We start from the raw sequence: 21036 nt of genomic DNA on the forward strand, positions 1-21036 counted from the left end.
TTTTTTTTTGCGCGCTCCTTTTATCGTGCGCTGCCTTTTTTCGTAATAGTGAAAACACCTTCTGTTAGCAAAAACAGGTAACTAATGTAGGTCTTTCGTAACAGTGAGGTTTCGTAAAGCGAACGTTCGAAAAGCGAGGGGCACCTGCACTAATTCTGCCATAAATCTGTTCCATTTGTATAATTGATATTTTGTGGGCTTGGAGATTTCGAAAAAGATGTAAATTCAAAATACCTGATTTATCTTTGTCTTTGCCTACTTTCAGGAATACCTTCATAGCATTGGAATTACACACAGGGACATCAAGCCAGAGAATCTGTTACTTGATGACCGAGGTATAAGAATGTAAATCTTTTCACTTTTATTGTGCAATAAAACAAAAATTGGGTATTGTTATGCCTTATTCACAGCATTTCAGACATTTAGAACTATACTCAAACCCTAGGCAACAATATTCATACCAGTTGACAATAATGAAAAGCTGAATGGATCTTGAGTCAGTGGTCCTTTTTGTATCTTCGTTCTCTTTGCTCAGTGTGCAAAGGATTTCTAGCAATGTAACAGGCTGAGATATAAACATTCTTCAATAACTGCAGTCATCTCCGTGCTAGCTGATAGTGAGCATTTGTTCTATATGGTTAAACAGTTTTGAGATCCATTAGCCCACAGGATGTGGGAAGAGGCTACCCATCAAGCTTGAACATTTCCCTGCATGTCACCGAAACTTTGGAACTAGAGCTTTGGTATTCATAGCAACATCTGAATCAATGGGAGTATTGCAAACCATGGGTCTATTTGTTTGATGTGTATGCTAAGAGAAGGTGATAGAGGTTCCAGCTGAATTTTTTTTCTCCCGTTCCCCTGCAGCTTATCTCAAATTCATTTAATGGTGTCTTGACCTAGGCAAACCTGGTGATTGAACGGACTGTTTTGGTTCTGCAGTAAGAAGGCTTTGGGCAAGGTTCAACCCTGGTTATTATCGAATGATTTGTGAAAGAGGGAAGGAGAAGATGGTGGCGCGTGGCCACTCCGAAGTGATATCGTATTTGTTAAGTAGGGGCCGTGCACAATCCTGATTTGATGGAGACAGATGTGAGAAGCACAGAGGAAAATCTGGAGAAACTTCTGAAATGCCTGCTTCGCTGCCGCTGCTACTGTGCGATCGAGAATCTCCGGAGGGGAAGGCCCCGAATCCTCGGCTTTGCCTATTGCCTGTTGCCAGGGCTGGGGTCGAAACGCTCAGCAGAGATGGTGCTCGGTGTTGGAGGGCTGGTCGGAGGCTCGAAGTTTTCGGACGGACTCGAGTCGGCTGTGGTCGGGTGCTTCCAGGGTGCTGCATTGGCAAGTTTGCGGTGCTGGAAGCTCATGGCAGGGAGAGTTTCTCCCTTCTACCGTCTGCGTGAGATGATGGGACTTTCGAGAGACTTTGAGACTTTTTTTACCGTGCCCGTGGTCTGTTCTTTATCAAATTACGGTATTGCTTTGCACTGTTGTAACTATACGTTATAATTATGTGGTTTTTGTCAGTTTTGTTAGTCTTGGTTTGTCTTGTGTTTCTGTGATATCATTCTGGAGGAACATTGTATCATTTTTTAATGCATGCATTACTAAATGACAATAAAAGAGGACTGCGTGTCCTCATAATCTAAAAAAAAAATTTGGGAAATTCCCATGGCTGTGTTGGGTGAGCGATGGTTTAAAGTTTGGATATCTTTTCTACTTTTATGTACAGGTATCTCAAATGCAAAGAATGAAGGTGGTGAAGCCTGGGTTCAAAGCTTAAAAGAAAATGGTGCTTCATGATTTCATGTCATTTTTCCTGGTTGCATGGAAACGTTGCTTGGTGGGGCTGTTGCTAATATATGATTAGCTATGCAGGGTTTCCATGTTCGAAGCAAGCAAGGTATAAGGATTTCAGGTTTCTTGTTAGTCAACATGCCACACCTATGAAGGCCAGCAACATGGACGTGGGACCAAAGACATCTGTAGTCAGGTGTCGGGTCGGCAGACCAGTGAGGACAGGGCTGGTGGCTTGCTAGGGCAGCAAGAGCGTCTGTGACCGCCCCCCCCCGTAATAGACCACTTTTCAAATAAAAATGTGATTACTTTGTAGGTATGTAGCCCAGTGCCTGATTTAACAAAGATAACAAACAGGTGCTAATGATCAATGACACAATGAGCTGACTGAATGAAACTGATCAACTAAAACAAACAGGTGTAGAAGGAATCAATCTATGTGAGGGACAGTACTATGCAAAAGTCTAAAGTGTATATATTTATCTCAGATGCTTAAGACTTTCGCACAGTACTATATTTGCCAAGGTGGAGCAGTGAGCAAGTTTGTAAATCTGGCGGGTGCAAAGGATGTTAGGAATGGTGCGGGTGGAGTGCCGCGAGGGGTGTGGGACAGGTGGTAGAGGAGTGTTGGGGTGGTGACGGTGCAGACACACGTAGCTCTGAGACACAGGCAAGGTCACTTGATTACAAATAATTGGTTTATTGATCATTACTGAATGTCTCTGGTGTTTCCCACTCCCTCCCCTCGCCCTTCCCCTTCTCCCAACCATGATTCCCCCTCTCCCTGCTCCCTTCCCACTCTCAGTCCATAATAGAGACTCGTATCAGAATCAGGTTTATCATCACTCACAGGTGTCATGAAGTTTGTTTTTTTTTGTGGCAGCAGTTCAATGCAATACATAAAATTACAGTACTGTGCAAAAGTCTTGGGCACTGTAGATGTACATGTGTTCCTAAGCTTTTGCACAACACTATCTTCAGTGAAAAGAGCAAGGAGTTGTGCAACAGGTGGTATGGCCTCCGCAGAACCCTGATCTCAACATTATCGAGACCTGTCTGGGATTACCTGGAGAGACAGAAGCAAGTGAGACAACCAACATCTGCAGAAGGACTGTGTGTGGCAACTTCTCCAAGATGCATGGAACAACCTACCAGCCAATTTTCTTAGAAAACTGCACGACAGTGTACCTCAGAGAATTGATGCAATTTTAAAAGAAAAGGGTGGTCGCACCAAATATTGATTTGATTTAGCCTTTTACTGTTTACTGCCCTTTGTAGTAATTTTTTGATATTTAGAAACTTTTCATTATTTTTGAAAGCATTTTCACTTTACAGATTTTTTTTTTACGTGTGCCTAAGACTTTTGCACAGTACTGACTGTATTTGTCTTGATAACATCGGTCCTTTGCGCCATGTCCTTAGCCTAATGTTTTTGTTCTCCAGATAACCTGAAGCTCTCTGATTTTGGTTTGGCGACAGTTTATAGACACAATGGCCGGGAGAGGTTATTAAATAAAATGTGCGGCACTTTACCATATGTTGCCCCAGAACTACTGAAGAGGAAGGAGTTCCATGCAGAACCTGTGGATGTGTGGTCCTGTGGAATTGTCCTTGTTGCCATGCTGGCTGGAGGTTGGTTCAGTTTTAAGATGTGAGGAGTGATCCATCTGAATTATGAATTTTATCATGTCAAATTGTCTTTTTTCCTCCCTCTTCATTCATTTCTTTTGTAATCTGTTTCTGCTGTGTCTTTTGCCGTGTAATCAACTTGCACAAAATCTGCATGTTTTCCAGCAATATTATTCTATTGTCTGCATACAAGCTATAAGCTAAAGCATAGTGCGTCAATGATAAATTAAATGTTTAAACTGATGTTTAATTAATTAAAATGCTATCTTTGGAATTCAGATTGCTTTAGTCTTGTAAGGATTTTCAGAGTTAAATTTTCAGAACAGTTATAATTTGACTCGAATTGCTGTACTTTAGAACAAGTAGTGTAACAACAGCTGTTTGCCACTTGAGGTCGCTGGAGTTACAAGTGTAGTTTAGCATCAAACAAATTACAGTAAAACTAATAATCTGTCATACTTGGTGCTGGACTAACAAATTTCCCAGACTATTGGATGGTATTTCTGTTATTAACCCAAACCGCTTTTAGTTTTCTACTTTTATTAGATGTTGCACAGTAATTTTTCAAGTCCCTTGATTATCTATTGTTATTTGAATGTTTTAATATCTACTGCCCTGAAGAGTGACCCAAAGTAGTTATATGGAATCTAAGATTTCCAATTATTAATTCTCCAGTCTTGTTCACAATGAAGCCAACTCTACTTCCTTTTTTATACTTGTAGAAATTCTTAACTGTTCTTATTATTTTCTGGTTTATTTTCTGGTTTATTTGTGCTTAATGTTCAACTTCTTTATAACTTTTCTAGTCACCCTTTGTTGTTTTCTAATCTGTTCCCAATCTTGAAAGACTTCCTTATTGTTTAATTTCACACTCTTCTTTCTTGGTCGGCGGCTGATTCTTTCTCTCTCGAATGTATCTTCTCAGATTTGAAATGGCTCTTTTATTCTTTAATCAATTATTTCAGGCCACTTTAGCCAACTCTGTCCTTGTGCCACTGTAATGGCTCCTCCTTAAACTTAGTGTGCTATTAATTTTGGCCTGAGTTTCTCACTGTCAAATCCTAGCATGCAATGATCACTTTTTCCTAGAGCAATTTTTTAACTACAGGTTTTCCCCGCCATCCGAAGGTAGAGCGTTCCTATGAAACGGTTCATAAGCCGGAATGTCGTAAAGCAAAGAAGCAATTACCATTTATTTATATGGGAAAAATTTGTGCGCATTCGCAGACCCAAAAATAACCTACCAAATCATGCCAAATAACACATAAAACCTAAAATAACAGTAACATATAGCAAAAGCAGGAATGATATGATAAATACACAGCCTACATAAAGTAAAAATACTTCTCTACAATCATTGCCTGCACTGTTCTCTGTAGCGAAAATCTCATGCAAATGCTCTTGGCAGAAAATCTCACGCAAGCGCTGTTGGCAAAAACACTCTCTCCAGTAACCTTTAAGCTATGAAGCTGCCAAATCATACCAAATAATGCAAAAAAATACACAGCCTATATAAAGTAGAAATAATGTATGTACAGTGTAGTATCACTTACCGGAATTGGGAAGACAGCGCAGAGCACACTGATGATGGTGTGTTAGGCTGAGTTGTTGGAGGTTGGGGTGGTGCAGTGATCCCCACCCTCCAGGCCGCTGACCGATACCGATCTGCGTAGCATGCAGAGGTACAGCGGTGGCCGGGATGCACCCAGCACAATCGCTTCTGATCTGGGCCGACATTTACGTGCCGGACGGCACCTAATTAATTAGCTTGTTTATTTCGGCTTTTTTTCTTAAAGATGTGCTGGGTGCCTCCCGGCTACTGCTGCATTCTCCATGAATCGGTATCTGTCCACGACCCGGGGGTTGGGGTGGTGGGACACTGAGGTGTCATCTCATCGTCATCTGTTTCCATGAGGGCAGGCATCTTCTTCTATGTCTGCCTGCCTCGATGTCGAAGGTCAAGGTTCGTCGTCTGATGTGGAAGGCTTGAAAAACGACATTGTGCTTGACTGCTAGCCTCGCGCATTTTTCTATCATAGTAAGCACTCTTAGAGTTCTTTGTAAGCACTCAAACCACCTTGCAAATATGCCCTAAACCGACGTACCCTTTCAAAATTAAAGTCGTACTTTATCATTGCAGTGAAAATCTCACGCAGTTGCTTCACGTTCAGTTCCTGGACGACTTCATTTTCGGTCCGTTCGCTACTGCATTCGGTTTCGATTGTTATCCTTTCCTCTTCCAATTGCATCAGCTCTTCATCTATCAGTTCTTGGTCATGGGATGCCAAAACCTTTTCAACATCATCTTCGTCAACTTCCACAAGCTAAACTCACTTTGTCCTTGCTTCGTTTACCACGATCGAAATGCTTAATTATGTCTAGTTTTACGCTAAGTGTAACACCCTTACGAGCTCCTTTAGGCTCTTCCGATACCTTAGAACTCATCTTGCAAACGGATGCTCACAGGCACGTGTTTAAGCAATGCCAGCTAGAATGCAGTTCCGAATCCGGGGGAGGAGCAGCTGCTCGGGGCGCGCACTGCCTTTTTTCGCGTGCTGCCTTTTTTTTTGTAACAGTGAAAACACCTTCTGTTAGCGAAAACAGGTAATTAATATAGGTCTTTCGTAACAGCGAGGTGTCGTAAAGTGAACGTTTGAAAAGCGGGGGGACACCTGTATAAGATTAATTTAATCCTGTTTAATTATGCAATGCCATATCTAAATTAATATGTTCTAACATAATAGTTTCTTTCGTCCATCCTTGGGGAGCAATGTTTTTTTTTTTGCAGGACCAGCGCAGCTTAGTGTTTCAATAACCCTATGCATTGAACCCTATTCATTCAACACTATTGGTGTGATAGCAGAATACTAAGTTGTAGATTACAGAATGTTAAATACCTTGCACTGGAACAAACTGGCTTCTTTGCCTTTTTCCCCCTGTGGTTTGGAAACTTTAAAGTTTGGCTGTTTTCAAGGCAAAAGTTTTTCAAATTTAACTTAATTCTTTTCTTTTAAATGGTGGTGTAGCTGTGATTGAATGGGGAGACTGCTCTTAAGTGCCAGGGCACGTCTCCTGGGCAGAATGTACTAGCCACAGGTCTTTACGATGTATGATTTTGTGTTACAGAGTTACCCTGGGACCAGCCTGCTGTGAGTTGCCAAGAGTACTGCGATTGGAATGAAAAGAAACTATATCTGACACCATGGAAGAAGATTGAACCTTTTCCATTGAGTAAGCAAATGATTTGGGATCTGCCCTTTGGCTAGTGCAGCATTGAGTATAGTCAAGTAATTTGGTGTTGTTTTATAATTTTGGGCTGTTGCACAATTTACCAGTAACTCAATTGTTTTTATCTTATTTAATTCTTCACAGATTGAGAGTGTAGCAATCTTGTTTATGGGATGTCCATAATTGAACTGTGTGGTGTGTTTTGGATTAACAGACATATAAAGCAGCTAGAGCTGAGTAAAGCTAACTGATCAGTGTAAAGTACATGGAGCTGTATCAAAGTTGCTGTCTGACCTGTTGAGTTTTTCCAGCATTTTCAGTTTTTATTTCTGTTTACTAGCCTTTGTGGTTTTGTCTTAATTTTTTAATTTCCCCCTCCAAGTTAGACACCAAATGTTGGGTCTGAGTCTTTGTGTGCAGATGCCTTCTGTTGCCCAAAATTCGTGTTCAGGTGACTTGTGAGCAAAGAGTGAGCTAGGAGGCTCAGAGGCAATGGACACCACAGCTTTCTGAACCCTGTCTTCATCTGGTGCCCATGTGTTTCCTGAAGAATATGTTCCTTGACAGTACAGTGTACCAATGTTTATTTTTCTTGCTCTCATTCATCCCATTAACAAGCCTAGTAACACTGAACCAGTTTGTGGCCATCTGAATGAGATTAGTCTGCTCAACTGGAATCAGAATGAAGATTTGATCTATGTAATTTTTCCATTTGTATCTTTGTACAGTATCTCATAGCCCTTTTCAATAAAAAAGTAGTGCTATTCATGGATGGGATGACTTTCCAAAGTACATCATGGTCTATACCTAGCTTTTGAAGTTTTATCATTGTCTTTCTAGGCAATTCTAAATCACAAATTGCAAGTTACAGGAAATTAAAAAAAAAAAAAAAAGTTGATCTGTTAGTTTGAGGATACTGGGGAAGTTTGCCCGTTCTTCACAGGGTACTAAAGGATATGTTGAGCTGCATGAAATAGGAAATAGGCAGTTTATTTATCATTTCATCAGCAGGAGAGCGTTTCTGATAACGTGGAACTCCCTCGCTATGGTGCACTGGAATGTCAGCCCACATTTTTGTGCTCCAGTCACCAGAGTAAGAATGGAATACATGACCTCCTGATTTGACAGCAAGAATGCTACACTGACTCATGACTGACCTGAAGTTGAAACTTTGGTTTTTGGTTTATGTTTAGTATATGTTTTTCAATAATTGACTGCAAATTATCCTTGAAGTAAAGCAGTGGTTATTTATTATAATCCTCAGCCAAAACATCTGTGAAATTCAAAGCAAAACTTTCAATTTCACTAAGCCTTTGCGGTAGACTTAAGAATTTCTGTTGATAGAAGATAGCATTCATCTTTTTGAACTTGGTTCTGGATAGTTGCCATTCTTGTCTGTCTGTCCAGATTCTAAATATTGTGGTTCATGTACATTGTTTGTGATATAGTGTATGAAAGCTCCTCTCCCAATAGAGGGAGATATTTGAGGAATTTTTCCTCGCTCTTCAGTTCTTTGTGCTCTTTTGCTCTGTAAGCAGCAAGGATAAGGAGATGGCTGTACAGGATTAGCAGTGATCTTCCAAAATTCCTGCAGCTTCTGAAACAGTTAAAAAGCAAAAAATATGTTAGTATTATAGAAATGATGTAGTGACAAACTAGGAAATACTGTAGCTGTATTTTGCAACATGCCAAAGTATGTAAAGAAAGCCGTGGTGTCTGGGCTTCGCGTCATACCATGGCAAATCAGCATGGTTTAATGGAGGTCTTAGTTGGTATGTGGCCAGATCCAGGGTTTTCAGGGTTTTGAGCTAGGCTCGAGTGTGCAGCGGGAGCTGGAATCTAGTATACGGGGGGGGGCAGGGGAGGGTAAGGAATGTGGGTAGATTTACATAAAAGATGAATCTGGGACCTGGACTATAGAGGGATTGATTGCTATATGTAATTATAACCTTAGTGGCCTGAGTGATAGCCACAGGTATTGTCATGCAAAGGAAGTCCATGCCCCTGTCCTATGTGATCGTGGACAAGTGTCCCCCCACAAAATCATTTAGTCTCCCAAACCAGAATCCCTGGATGAATCATGAGATCGACAATCTGCTGTGGGCCAGATCAGTGATGTTCGGGTCTGACGAACAAGTAAAGCGCAAGAGCTCCTGGTACTATCTCCAGAGAGCCATCTCACAGGCGAAGTGGCAGTTTCAGACTAGAATCAATGAAGGATGTTCAACAGCTGTGACAGGGCTTGAATGCTATTACTACTTAAAGTAAAATCAAGTGACATAGGTGACAATATCGATCTCACAAGCTCAATGCCTTCAGTGTTCACTTTGTCAAAACATGGATGAACCTTCACAAACTCCCACAGCCCCAATGACCCTGTGATTTCAGTCTCTTGAGGCCGATGTGACAGCATCCTTCAGGAGTGTGAACCCATGGAAAGCATCCAGCCCAGATGGGTTTCCTGGCCGAGAACTAAAGGCCTATGCTGATCGATTGGCTGGAGTGTTCACTGAGATCTTTAACCTCTCATTTCAGCAGTCTGAAGCACACACCTGTCTCAAGCAGGCTTCAGTTATACTGGTGCCTAAGAAAAACGTGGTAACTTTCCTCAATACTATCGTCCAGTAGCACTTAGATCCATTGTGATGAAGTGTTTTGAGTGACCAGTGATGAAACATCAACTCCTCCCTGAGAAGTTACTTGGAACCGCTCCAGTTTGCCTAGTGACACAACAGGTCCTGCAAATGCCATTTCATTGGCTCTTCACTCAACCCTGGAACATCTGGACAATGCCCATGTACAGAAAATCCTACAAAAATTATTGGGTACAGCCCAGTCCATCACGGACAAAGCCTTCCCACCATTGAGCACATCTATTTGGAGTGTTGCAGCATCCATCATCAGGGCCCCCCCAGCATCTAGGTTATGCTCTCTTCTCACTGCTGCCATCAGGAAGAAGGTACAGAAGCCTTAGCACTCGCACCACCAGGTTCTGGAGCCGTTACTATCCCTCAACCATCAGGCTCTTGAACCAAGGGGAATAACTTCACTCGTCTCGTTCACATAGAATAGTGAACTGTTCCCATAACGTATGGATTCATTTTCAAGAACTCTTCATCTCACATTATCTCTTTATTGCTTATTTATTTATTATCACTTTTTTTTTCTTTTGTATTTGCACAGTTTGCTGTCTTTTGCAGATTGGTTGTTTCTCCACCCTGTATTTCATTGATTCTATTATGATTATTGGATTTACTGAGTATGCCCACAAGAAAATGAATCTCAGGGTTGTATATGGTAACACATGCACTTTGATAATAAACTTACTTTGACTAATGAGGGCTTGTGAGATATTACGAATGATACAGCCAAGGTGTTGATGTTTGATTTAAATAAATGGCAGGGAAGTCAGAGTAACTGGCCCTTGAGCATGATCTGCTCCTACCCAGTGCTGACCATGAGCCACCCATTTAAACTAACTCTACATAAATTTTTTATTTCTCCGAATTTTGAACTGTTTCACTTCCCTTTCTCATTCCTCTGAACCCCAATACTCCCTCCCCTCTGACCCCACTGTGTTCCCTGCCATATCTTTACCATTACCTCTGACTTTCCCCTCTCTGAGGCAGAACGTTCTGTCCTCAGCAAGGGACTTGCATTTGTCCCCAATGCCTGCAGCTCAGTAAGTTCCATGCTGAATTTTCTTCCATTGCCTCAGTCCCCAAGCCTGTTTCTTTGGCAAGGATTCCCCACCCCCACTGAAGACCCCTTCTCCCATTTCCAACCCTCCTCTTTTTGGATACCCTGCTCTGGTCTTCTGCCCACTCTGGTTCTTTTCATTTCTAACTGGTAACGAGTCATTAACTGTTTCTACTTCAGCACTCCTCTCTTGTATTCAAACTTCATTGCAGTGCCCTCCACTCTACACCAATCCAAACCTCACCGTTAGACCAGCAGACAAGGGGGTGGTGCTGTTGTAGTTTGCCGACTGCCTTCTATATTGCTGAGGCCAAGCAGTGACTCTCAGAGACATCTCCTCTTACCCCTTCAAAAGGACCATCAGGCCATTGTCCTCCCACACTACCACCAACCTCATAGTTCCCTTACCTTTCATTGCTTGATTGTTCCTCTCACTTTATCCAAACCCAAGGTGTAGCCATGGGAACCTGCATAGACCCCAGCTATGTCTGTTTTTTCTTTGGTTATATGGAACAGTCCATGTACCAAGTGTACATGTAACACTCCCCAACTCTTTCTACGCTACATTGTTGATTGCATTGGTGCTGCTTCCTGCACCCATGCAGAGCTCATCAGTGGTACGAGGGGAGAGAAATGGGGGGGGGGGGGGGGGAGAGAATTTACCTGAAAGTTAGAGAATCGATGTTCTTGTCATCAGGTTGGAAGCTACGCAGATGGAACATGAGGTGATGCTCCTCCAACCTGAGTGTACCACAAAAGGCAGGATTTCCCAGTGGCCGCTCATTTTAATTTAACTTCCCATTCCCATTCTGACATGCTAGCTATGGTCTCCACAACTGCCACGATGAGACCACACTCAGGTTGGAGGAGCAACACCTCATTGCATCTAGGTAGTCTCCAACTTGATAACATTAACATCGATTTCTCTAACTTCCAGTAATTTTTCCCTTCTCCACCTTCTTTTTTCCATACCTCATTCTGGTTTCCCCTTTGACTCCTCTTCTGACCTGCTGCCTGACTTGCATTTCATGTGTGTCCATCATCTGCAGAGTTGCTTGTTTATGAATTTCTAATATTCAATGTACAGTGCCTTACTGTGGGTGGAGAGGAGCAGATTGGAAACTTTTACACTTGTTTGTTTAATTTTGTTAAGATTCTCTACTGTATGATTGTTTCTGGTCTGCACAGGTCTGCTGAACAACATTCTAATTGAAGGTCCAAAGAGTAGAGCCACTATTTCAGATATTAAAAAGGACAAGTGGTTCAGTAACCAGTTTAAAAAAGGTGAGTTATTTTGATACAGCAATCATGACCAGTAACTCTGGACTGCAAGACAAGTAGATTCATTGTGGGTTGTAAAAGTGAATCCTTTCCTTTATTAGGACAATAACTGATGAACCTGTTTGGGAAATGGATGCAGCACTTGAGATAATAGGCAGCAATTTGGACCATGCTTCCCTCTTCCTACCAGCTTTTTCAGTAGAAAAGAAAAATCGTAGAATTGTTTCGGCGCTGAAAGAGGGCATTCAGCCCATCAAACAAAGTAGAGCAATCTCCTACTCTTCTCCCTGTAGCCCTGCAAGTTCTTTGCTTAAGTCCAATTGAATTAATTGTTTTGAAGCCACTACCTACAGATTTGTTTCCTTCATTCCCACAGGATTTGGGGAAAATATCTTCATGTTTCCTTCTGTAATATGTGGATTACCTTTTGCTTAAAATATTATGCTGCCTGGATGTTGAACCATTTTCTAATGGGGGCAGCTTCCTTCTATCTGACTTCATCCAGACACCTGTATGAAATCCTGTTCAATTTTCTTTCTTCCAAAGAGAACAATCCTAACATCTCCAATGTATCCTCCATGCTGAGCACACTCGGCAAGAAACCACGTCTAAATATTGATTGCACCTTTTAGAATGTCATATTGTTCCTGAAGTTATGTAACCAGGATTAGATTTGTTCTTCTGTTTGTGGCCAACCAGAGGCTCATACAGTTGCAGGTCCATTATAATTCTATAGTTTGTATGTTGATCAGTTTGGTGGAGAGCTTGTAATTTATTTGGAAAATGGGAGAGGTGTTGCAAAATGGTGTTTCTATAATCTAGGAGATTGTGAATAACCATATCATTTTGGAATAGAATTGTGTTATTAAGTTGTTTGTTCTGCAAGTGAGATTGGGTTTTGCTCTTAATATACTCTTGAGGGAGAGGTTGGGGAATTAGTGAAGCATCTTTTGGGATGTTTTTTGATGCTCAAATGTCCAATGCTTATTCCATTAGAGCACTTAGCCTATCAAATCCATTCCTCAACTGTTCTCATAGGATAGCAGAACATTAATTTTCTGTATGAAAACTAATTCTTGAGAGGTGGGCATTGATGGCAAAGCCACTGTTGCTGATCTCAGTTATTCTTGAATAAGTTGCAAGGCCATTTGAGGCCATTTATGAGCTATTCACATCGTTGTGGGTCTAGAGACTCATGTAGGGCAGACTGAATAAGCAAAGTTGGATTTCCTGAACAAACTCTGAGAACCAGATGAGTTTCTGATTATCATTAGTGATGCTATCTTACTTCAGATTTATTTAATTAACTAAAGATGAACTCCCAGCTGCTGTGATAATATTTGAACTTGTACATCTAGATTAGCAGTCCATTTACTGTTATGATCCTTACCCCCATCTTTACCATCTTAATCCAACTGCTCCAACATTTGGTTCTTGTTCATTCTTCTTTTCAAAGAATCTCCCATCATCAGTTCCTGACAGTTTCTCTCTAATTTATGTCTTTATTTCCTTATTTGTCATAGTGATCTTGTTATATCTCTAATTTACCAGTTACATCTCTGATAAGGAGCTCTTAACCATTTTCTTTCTAGACTAAAATGAAGCTTGCTTGTTATAGCTTTTCCTGCTCTTGGACAGTAATGAACAATAATCTCAATGCTTATTTTTGCTTGCAGACTAAGTAAGAATACAAATTGGCAACAAGTTTTTGTAATAATTGCATTAAGATGGGTAAGGAGCATAGTGGTTATTTAAATTGGCTAGTAATTAATTTCCCCCTGGGATCAATAAAGTATGACTATGAATTCAGAAACATGAGTCTGTATCCTATCATTGCCACTGAGGAATTTAAGTTCAATTAGTTATTCAAAACTATAATAAAACAGACCAGTGTTTTCATGGCAGAATATGGATCAAAATTAATCTGGTATTTTGAATGAAGTTTCACTATTTGACTGTTCTTGAGACTTGTCAGCACATTTGGGAGCCTGGCATTCTTGAGAATTGACTATGATCAGGAATCCTGAGAGCAAAGAAATTTTCTGTGCAGTATGCTGCAAACTGTTTTGCCCGGTTCTCAGTTTCATTTCATTTTTTTATTCAGGTGTGAAGAGAACTCGGTTGACCTCTGGTTGCTCTAATGATTCTCAGGGACCTTTCTCTAAACACATTCATTCCAATGTGGACCTGGCCCCTGTTAGTGATCTGCCCTGGAGGTGAGTGAATATGAGAAAGCAGTTTGCACTGATATCACATTTAGATAATATTTCTTGGAGGGAATTTTTTTTATTGGGTTGAATGGATATATTTGGATCATTGTTCTGTGACTGACAGGATAGCATTGCACAACAAATCTTCTTGATTACACTACCCAAATGTAAGATGAAAGTTTGGTTGTGAGAAACTCATTTTAAAATGAATCATTATGCAGTATACCCCAGTTGATTAAAGGTGGATATACACAAATCATCATCTTATGTAGAGAAGTTGTGCAAATGATCCATTCCAGCAATATTATCAATATCCCACAATCTCAATTCACATTCCAAATGAAAGTTTTTTTTGTGGAATCCCAAGGATTATAGTTCCCTATGTTCCCCAAAGGCATCATCTGCACTTTGGGTGTGGTGGTGCTTATGCCTCCGTGTACCTTCAGCTCTTGTCCTTCTGGACCTGCTGAGGGTCTCCAGCACATAATTTCCCTATGTATTGATGCTCATCCTGAATTTGTTTGTGGTGTCCATTAATCGTGTTTACTTGTTATATACTCTAATGCTTCTACATCTTGATGCTGTCCCAAAATCTCCCTGTTTACTGTTAAGCAGGGGAAAAAAAGGCTGCTCACAAACGCTGTTAATAAAGACAAGTTGGAGTAAGATTCATGCTGCTTTTTAAAATGTATGTGCAGTTGAATCGGATGTGACAGGATAAGTTAACCTGTCAAAGTTTAAGCCTCTTGTGATTGACACTTGTTTTGATATTTTTGTTGTCACTGGCATTAAGGAGATCAAAACACTGATCAAAAGTTTTGACATCTATTTAAAAGTTATTTCCATTACCAATTATTGGTCCTAATTTCATAGTTTTGAAGTAGTATCAGACCTTATTTATAATGTTTTCCCCATTCCTCCAATTTTTTTTGCACCCTCGGGTACATCAGAATATCTTACAACCAATGAAATACTTCAGAAATATTGCAATGTTATCAATGTGGCAGCCTGTTTGGAAACAGAAATATCCTACAAAAAAAGCAATATGATCATGACCAAATAATTCGGTTTTAAATAGGTGATCAAGGTGGTAGATGAGTTTGGTTTTGCAGCTTCTGCCAAAGAGGTCACTTCCACTGGCAAAACACAATCAGATTTCTAAATCCAATGAGCGCTATGACTGATGCCCATAATCCCATTCTTCTTTACGCCCTGTTCCATATATAACCATGTTCAACACTGTATGGTGATCAAAACTGAGCTATTTTCTCCAGCTACATGTACAACACAGAGTCTGAGTTTACAGTCTTTTTCTTTGCTGCACCGTGTTTCCTCCTCACAACTTCCAGCAACTTGTATTTGCTGGCCAAAATATTTTAATAGAAAATCATACTATGGTATTTTAAGTTCTATACTGTATTTTCCCACATGGTGTTTTTAATGTAGGGAGGATCAAGCAGGAATCTCTATCTCCCAGCCCGAGCCTCGGATTGCCTTGTCGTTATGTGAATCCAGTCATTCCAGTATTGATAATCTAGTACAAGGTATCAGTTTCTCCCAGCCTATTTATACAGATCACATGCTTGTTGGCAGCCAATTACAGAGCACTCCTGGATCATCACAGGTAAATTAATACTTTACTGTTTTCAACTTTTAATACTTTTTAAAAGGAATTCAAATTACGAAAACTACCAAAGTGTGTTTAAGAACGAGGTTACTAGACCAATACGACAGCTGCTATATTGCCCCTTAGATTGGGAGAGACAACCTATCATTGGGATTTGAGGCAAGACCAGAACAAATGGGAAGAAACCAAGAAATAGAAAAGGGAAATCATGGATGTGTACTAGTGAGTGGGTGAATTAGCAGAGGACAGCAGTATGTAAGGAAATATAGGGAAATTTTCTCAGTTATTTGTATTTTGCAAGAGGTGGTGCTAATGGCTCTATATAACTTCAGCTCTTGTCTTTCTAAACCTGATCACCCTCATCCTGAACTTGCTTATGCCATTGATTAATCAAGTCTGCTTATAATTCTGCATCTTGGTGGTGCTGTCCCAAAATGTCTCATTTAATGGTGTCTGATCTTAATGCCTGTTAACTATTGCCCTGTGCTATATGCTTGTTTCTTTTACTTACTCTCCAGACCCATCATCATGCAGCTTGTCACATGTTAAACACTTTAATCTCTTTGACCTGCTGTTTAGAAAGTTTCCAAACTTAAACAATTCAGAAACTCTTGTAAGGTGAATATCTTTTGGAACCCTATGTCAATGACTTGCAAACATTACTATGTAGCAGCCTGTGTCTTTAGCTCATGAGCTTTATCACACATTTAGTGCATGATTTTCAACCCCTTCAACTCCCTTTTCTCCTGCACAATCCCTTTTGAGCTGTTTTTCGTGTTATTTTTCTTTTACATGATCTGCACCTGGCTTCTCACGAATATTTTATCCATGCGCCCATTCTTCATGAAACCTGATTAACCTTCAAGTATGTTGGTCCCAGTTCAATGTGGTGTGCCCCAAATGTCTTAATCATATCCATCCCACCAAGAATAAGAATAGCCCCATGCTCCAGGAGTCGAAGGTTGTCTCTGCTGCATTATTTCTCTAGCTTCTTGTTAATCTATTTTGTTCTACTATTTTGAGACTCGTCTCAATTAGAGCATTGGCTATGTCAACAATTGTCATCAAGCTCATTGTCCCAGGCAATACTCCTTATTGAAGAATATTTGTTGGTTCGCTTGGTATGAACCAGATAGAGCTCAAACCATTGCAGAATAGCCACAATAAAGTTTTGGCATGTGTCAGGGAGCTGTTGCTGTCCTTGAGCAGTACCTTACTAAGGTCCAAAAAGGAGTAGAGAAGCACTCAATCAACTAAAAAAGATGGGGATCTCAAGAACATTGGCAGACTAAAGAAGCTGGGATTATGGTCACTGAAATTTTGAAGAGGAAGGAAATGCATATGTTCAAAATTATGAACAGCTTGGTTAGAGCAGAGAGGAGAATGAGTTCCCACTGGCCAGGAAGATCACTGACAAGATAGGACAGATTTAAGATAACTGAGAAGAGAGGTATTGTAGGCGGCTGTGGTTCTCTTACTGTCAATGATCCTAGCTGCATTGCAGAAAGTGCAGTTCATTCGACTGATCATAAATAGATTTCACCTGTGAAGAAAAGCCCAGTTATGTTGGAGGGTGCGGTAAAAGTCAAAAATTAGATTGCATGTGTACTGATAATTTGTTGCAGGCTTTCTGATAACTTGGTGCATAAATGTTACCATTTAAAATCTTTAGAATCTTAACACACTGCACATCCAAATCTCTTACAATATACTTGGAATTATCTTGAGCATCTGAGATAGATTTTTGTCCATTTAAAAAAAAAAAAAAAAAACACTGTCCTGGCTGTTATCACCAATTTTCTCTACTTTGCTTTGCTGAGAGGATCTTTTATTATATAAAGCCAAGTTCAGAGGCCTACATGTGTTTTGGGAAGGGATTGTATTTCATTGAGCTTAGTTTTTCTCTCCCTGGCCCTAAACTGTAGGTGTGCTTTGAACAAACTTTAATAGACGGTAAGATCTTGAGCTGTGTTTCATGCTAATGAAATAAAACGAAACTTTCAGAATCCTTGGCAGCGGTTAGTGAAACGCATGACTCGCTTCTTCACAAAGTTGAACGCTGAACGATCCTACCTCAGCCTGCATGATGTCTGTGAGAAATTAGGCTATACCTGGAAGAAAAATTGCAACAACCAGGTAGGCTGATTAATGTATCAGTGGTTAACAAGTTAAGTAGGTGTTCAAAATTGTTTGCACTTCACTTTTCTTTATTTTTTTTTAACTGGATCAGTGCTTCTGTAGAAATGGGGGAGTTTGTGAGCTCGGGTCACTAATGTTAGACTGCTTTTCAAATTGTCTCCAAATTGAGAATAAAAGGAAAACAAACATCTTGGTAATGTGAGACAAAGATAAGATGAGATACAATTTTAATTTATCCTGAAGGAAATTAGTGATTTTTAAAGATCAATGTTGATTTCCTAGGTGACCATATCGACAGTGGACAGACGGAACAACAAGTTGATATTCAAAGTGAATCTGATTGAAATGAACGAGAGGATTCTAGTGGACTTTAGATTGTCTAAGGTAAAAAAAAAGATTTCCTCACCAGCGGTGTACAGATGTGGGTGATTTATCAAATGTTATTAAGTATTTCCTTTCTCCTTTGTCCTTAAGCTGTTTGAGTGACTGCTAGTTGAAAGGATTGTCAACATTTATTTCTAATATTCCTTTGTTTAAAAACAGTTTTTGATCTTTTATTCTGAATGTTTGCACAAATCAAATCCATGATACTTTTATCTTTTTATACAATTCAAAAGCAAGTGAAAACATTAATCACCAGAGTCTTAGTAATAATTTGGTAATATTTGGGCTCACTTTTGCCGTTGATTTTTTTTTCTCAATTTGTAACAAAATATTAGCTTGAGCAAGAATTTAGCAATCTTAAAATTTAAGCCCTTTCTAAAATTGACACTGGGGAGAAGTAGTAAATGAGGATCTCAGAAAATATTGTAATTCTAAATTAATATTTTAATATGAATGTTTTTTCCTCCTTTAAACAATATTATTTCTATTACCAAGATCACTGTAATAATACTTAAGACAGTCAAGTCGTCCTAGAGTTCGAACATTTCTAGCAAAATGTTAAACTATATGAACACAAAAATAATACTTGGTTCCTGCTTGTAAAGGCCTTTGTGATGTTATCTTTGTGTGTAAACACTCCTCGCTGCTATCTGTTATCTGAAGGGAGACTGGTGCACCCAACATCCTTGGCCATTAAGATCATCTCAATTTTGGAGCGGATATACATATGTGAACCCTGAACATGTACAGTTTTCTCATTGTTGGGTTCATTCTGAGTGTAAAGTGCTGCAATGTAAATAATATTTGGGATCATTCAGTACCAATATAATTACTGAAACTGACGGGCAAGGAGCTTTGGTGGCCCTAGTGACTTTGGATATTTGTTTGACAGAATTCGATGTCTGCTTTGTAAACTAGACAATGTAAACTTTTGAACTCTGAATTGGCATTGCTCCACATATAGATTTATGTCTGAGATTTAGAGGTAGTTAAGAGCCTCAGACTCGATGGCCAATTGGCTTTGTATCTAAAAACCACTGTACTTCTAAACCATCGTGCTCCCCCTCCTCCTCCTCCTCCCTGCAATATTGAGAATCTTGGCTAAAAATATCTGTTCCTTTTTATGCCCACCCTTCCCCTGTAGAAATGTTCTAATCACATTTAACTAAATGGTTGTCTTTAAGAGTGCAATCAGTACCTTAACATTGTGTATTTTCTAAATTTATTTTCCTTGTATATATTTGTGTATGAGGCAACATTGATAACACAACAAAAACATGTCTTATACCAAGATCGACAACTAGAATTGCCGTCTCCACCAATAAGAACTCTCTCCTTTTGCAGTAATCCCTTTCGCAGATTGTCATTCTAACCAGCTCCAGCCCACTACTGTCATGTTAAATTCTGTTGTTTTGCTCAATACGATCTTGCTGATATCTTTAAATCACTTTTGCATCTGTCTTTAAGTGTGAACTACCTGTGTTAATCTGGCATGAGGAGCCTTGAGAGAAGCTAAAGTTGCCTTTTAAGTAACAGTCCTGAGAAGTGTACAGGATTTACAAAAAAAGATATGTTGAACCTTCCACAACCTATGTACTTTGTAGCCAGTGAGACAAGCTGCAGCTGTTTCTTCAGCTAAGCTTCTGACTTGAGCAAAACTTGCATTTTTAGCTTTTAACATCTTGGCTAATAAAATGGATGAATAGTTAGTCACAACCAACACTTAATGAATATGGCTTGGTTTTCTTTGTAACAAAAGGGTGACTTTATTTTTAAAGATTTCTCATCTTTAGATGTAGCAATGTACTTGTACAGTATTGTGTATTTTGTGAAACATGGCAGCTAACTTGTGTCCCTTGATTTCATATGAAAGGCATTTAAAAGACCACAGTCAGCAGAGCTGTGCTGCAATCTTAGGAAAACCAGGTGACCTAGATTAGAATCCTGAAGGGGGTATATTTCCTGTATGAAATTAAACTCCTCTGCACTGATAAAGTTGCTAGACTTGTACTTGAAGACTTAATATTCAGACACTTTGAAGTTTATTCAGAAGTCTAACTCTTGTTCTTATTTCTTGCAGGGTGATGGTCTTGAATTCAAAAGACACTTTGTGACTATAAAGCACAAGCTAAGTGACATCATCTATACTCAGAAGATCCTGACGCCTGTTGCCTGATTTTATTTCTTGAGCACTGTATCTCTGCTCAGTATCTGTGGCTGGACTACATTCTTTGGCTTGTCTTGAAGACACTAAGGTTCTGAGATTGTTTATGAGTTGAACCCCAACCATAATTAACCTGTGGAAATTTACCCAGGTCAAAAATAATGCTTCTCTCTAATCCGATTCTGAGTGTCCAGGTCACAGTCTGATCTTCATTTTAGGAAAGTTGGGAGGTTCTATTTCTCGAGGTATGTGTAACCACTGGATGAGAACTATGTGTTCAGCAGACTCGAATTTCACAATCAAAGTTAAATCAATGGGGAAATAGGATCATCATTCACCACAGGGTGAGAATAATGGGCCAATAAAGTATTTATTGCAGCAGCTGCTCCAACCTGTGGGTCAGCTTCTGAAATATTCTGGAACTATTAGGGTTTTTTTTTTTTTACAAATATTAAATAAAAATGCCTGTCCTATCTGAAGTTTGTCCTGTACACGAGTGTTGGGGAGATATTGAGCCCAAACAAAGAGCTGATGATTGAAAAGTTGGGGCTACAATTTAAGCACCAGTATTATACTTGAGCGCGCATGCACACACATTCTGCAATTGAGATTACACACTGTTGTAATTACTAATTTATATTGCTATAACAATGTTATAGTAGTACTGTATTACTATAACGATATTTAAATTTGATTTTTTTTAAAAACAGGTTGGCAATAGTTAGCACGTTTTCTCAAATTCTGTAAAATTCTCATTTGCCGACTTCCCACTTTCTATTACTGGAGTGCTTGTTTATACCAATCAGCATTCTGCAGGTAAAAGTGCTCATGCCTGCTCAGCTGTAAGAATTTGTGCATTCCACTATCCATGCCCTGTG

The 21036-nt window shown here is 39.7% G+C and overlaps 1 protein-coding gene across 1 annotated transcript in view; it reads left to right on the top strand.

Annotated features, from left to right (window-relative positions):
• The window catches only part of chek1 (checkpoint kinase 1), a 33890-nt gene extending 13278 nt beyond the window's left edge, over nucleotides 1–20612 (top strand). The window contains exons 5-13 of the mRNA XM_072238865.1: nucleotides 266–335; nucleotides 3241–3429; nucleotides 6553–6657; nucleotides 11542–11637; nucleotides 13739–13850; nucleotides 15291–15468; nucleotides 17476–17607; nucleotides 17893–17994; nucleotides 20075–20612. Coding sequence (XP_072094966.1) covers nucleotides 266–335; nucleotides 3241–3429; nucleotides 6553–6657; nucleotides 11542–11637; nucleotides 13739–13850; nucleotides 15291–15468; nucleotides 17476–17607; nucleotides 17893–17994; nucleotides 20075–20170 — 1080 coding nt within the window. The 3' untranslated portion in view covers nucleotides 20171–20612. The remainder of the gene's footprint in view (nucleotides 1–265; nucleotides 336–3240; nucleotides 3430–6552; nucleotides 6658–11541; nucleotides 11638–13738; nucleotides 13851–15290; nucleotides 15469–17475; nucleotides 17608–17892; nucleotides 17995–20074) is intronic.
• The last annotated feature ends 424 nt before the right edge of the window (nucleotides 20613–21036 follow it).

The sequence above is a fragment of the Mobula birostris genome, chromosome 20 (genome assembly GCF_030028105.1).
Source record: "Mobula birostris isolate sMobBir1 chromosome 20, sMobBir1.hap1, whole genome shotgun sequence".
Lineage (NCBI taxonomy): Eukaryota > Metazoa > Chordata > Chondrichthyes > Myliobatiformes > Myliobatidae > Mobula > Mobula birostris.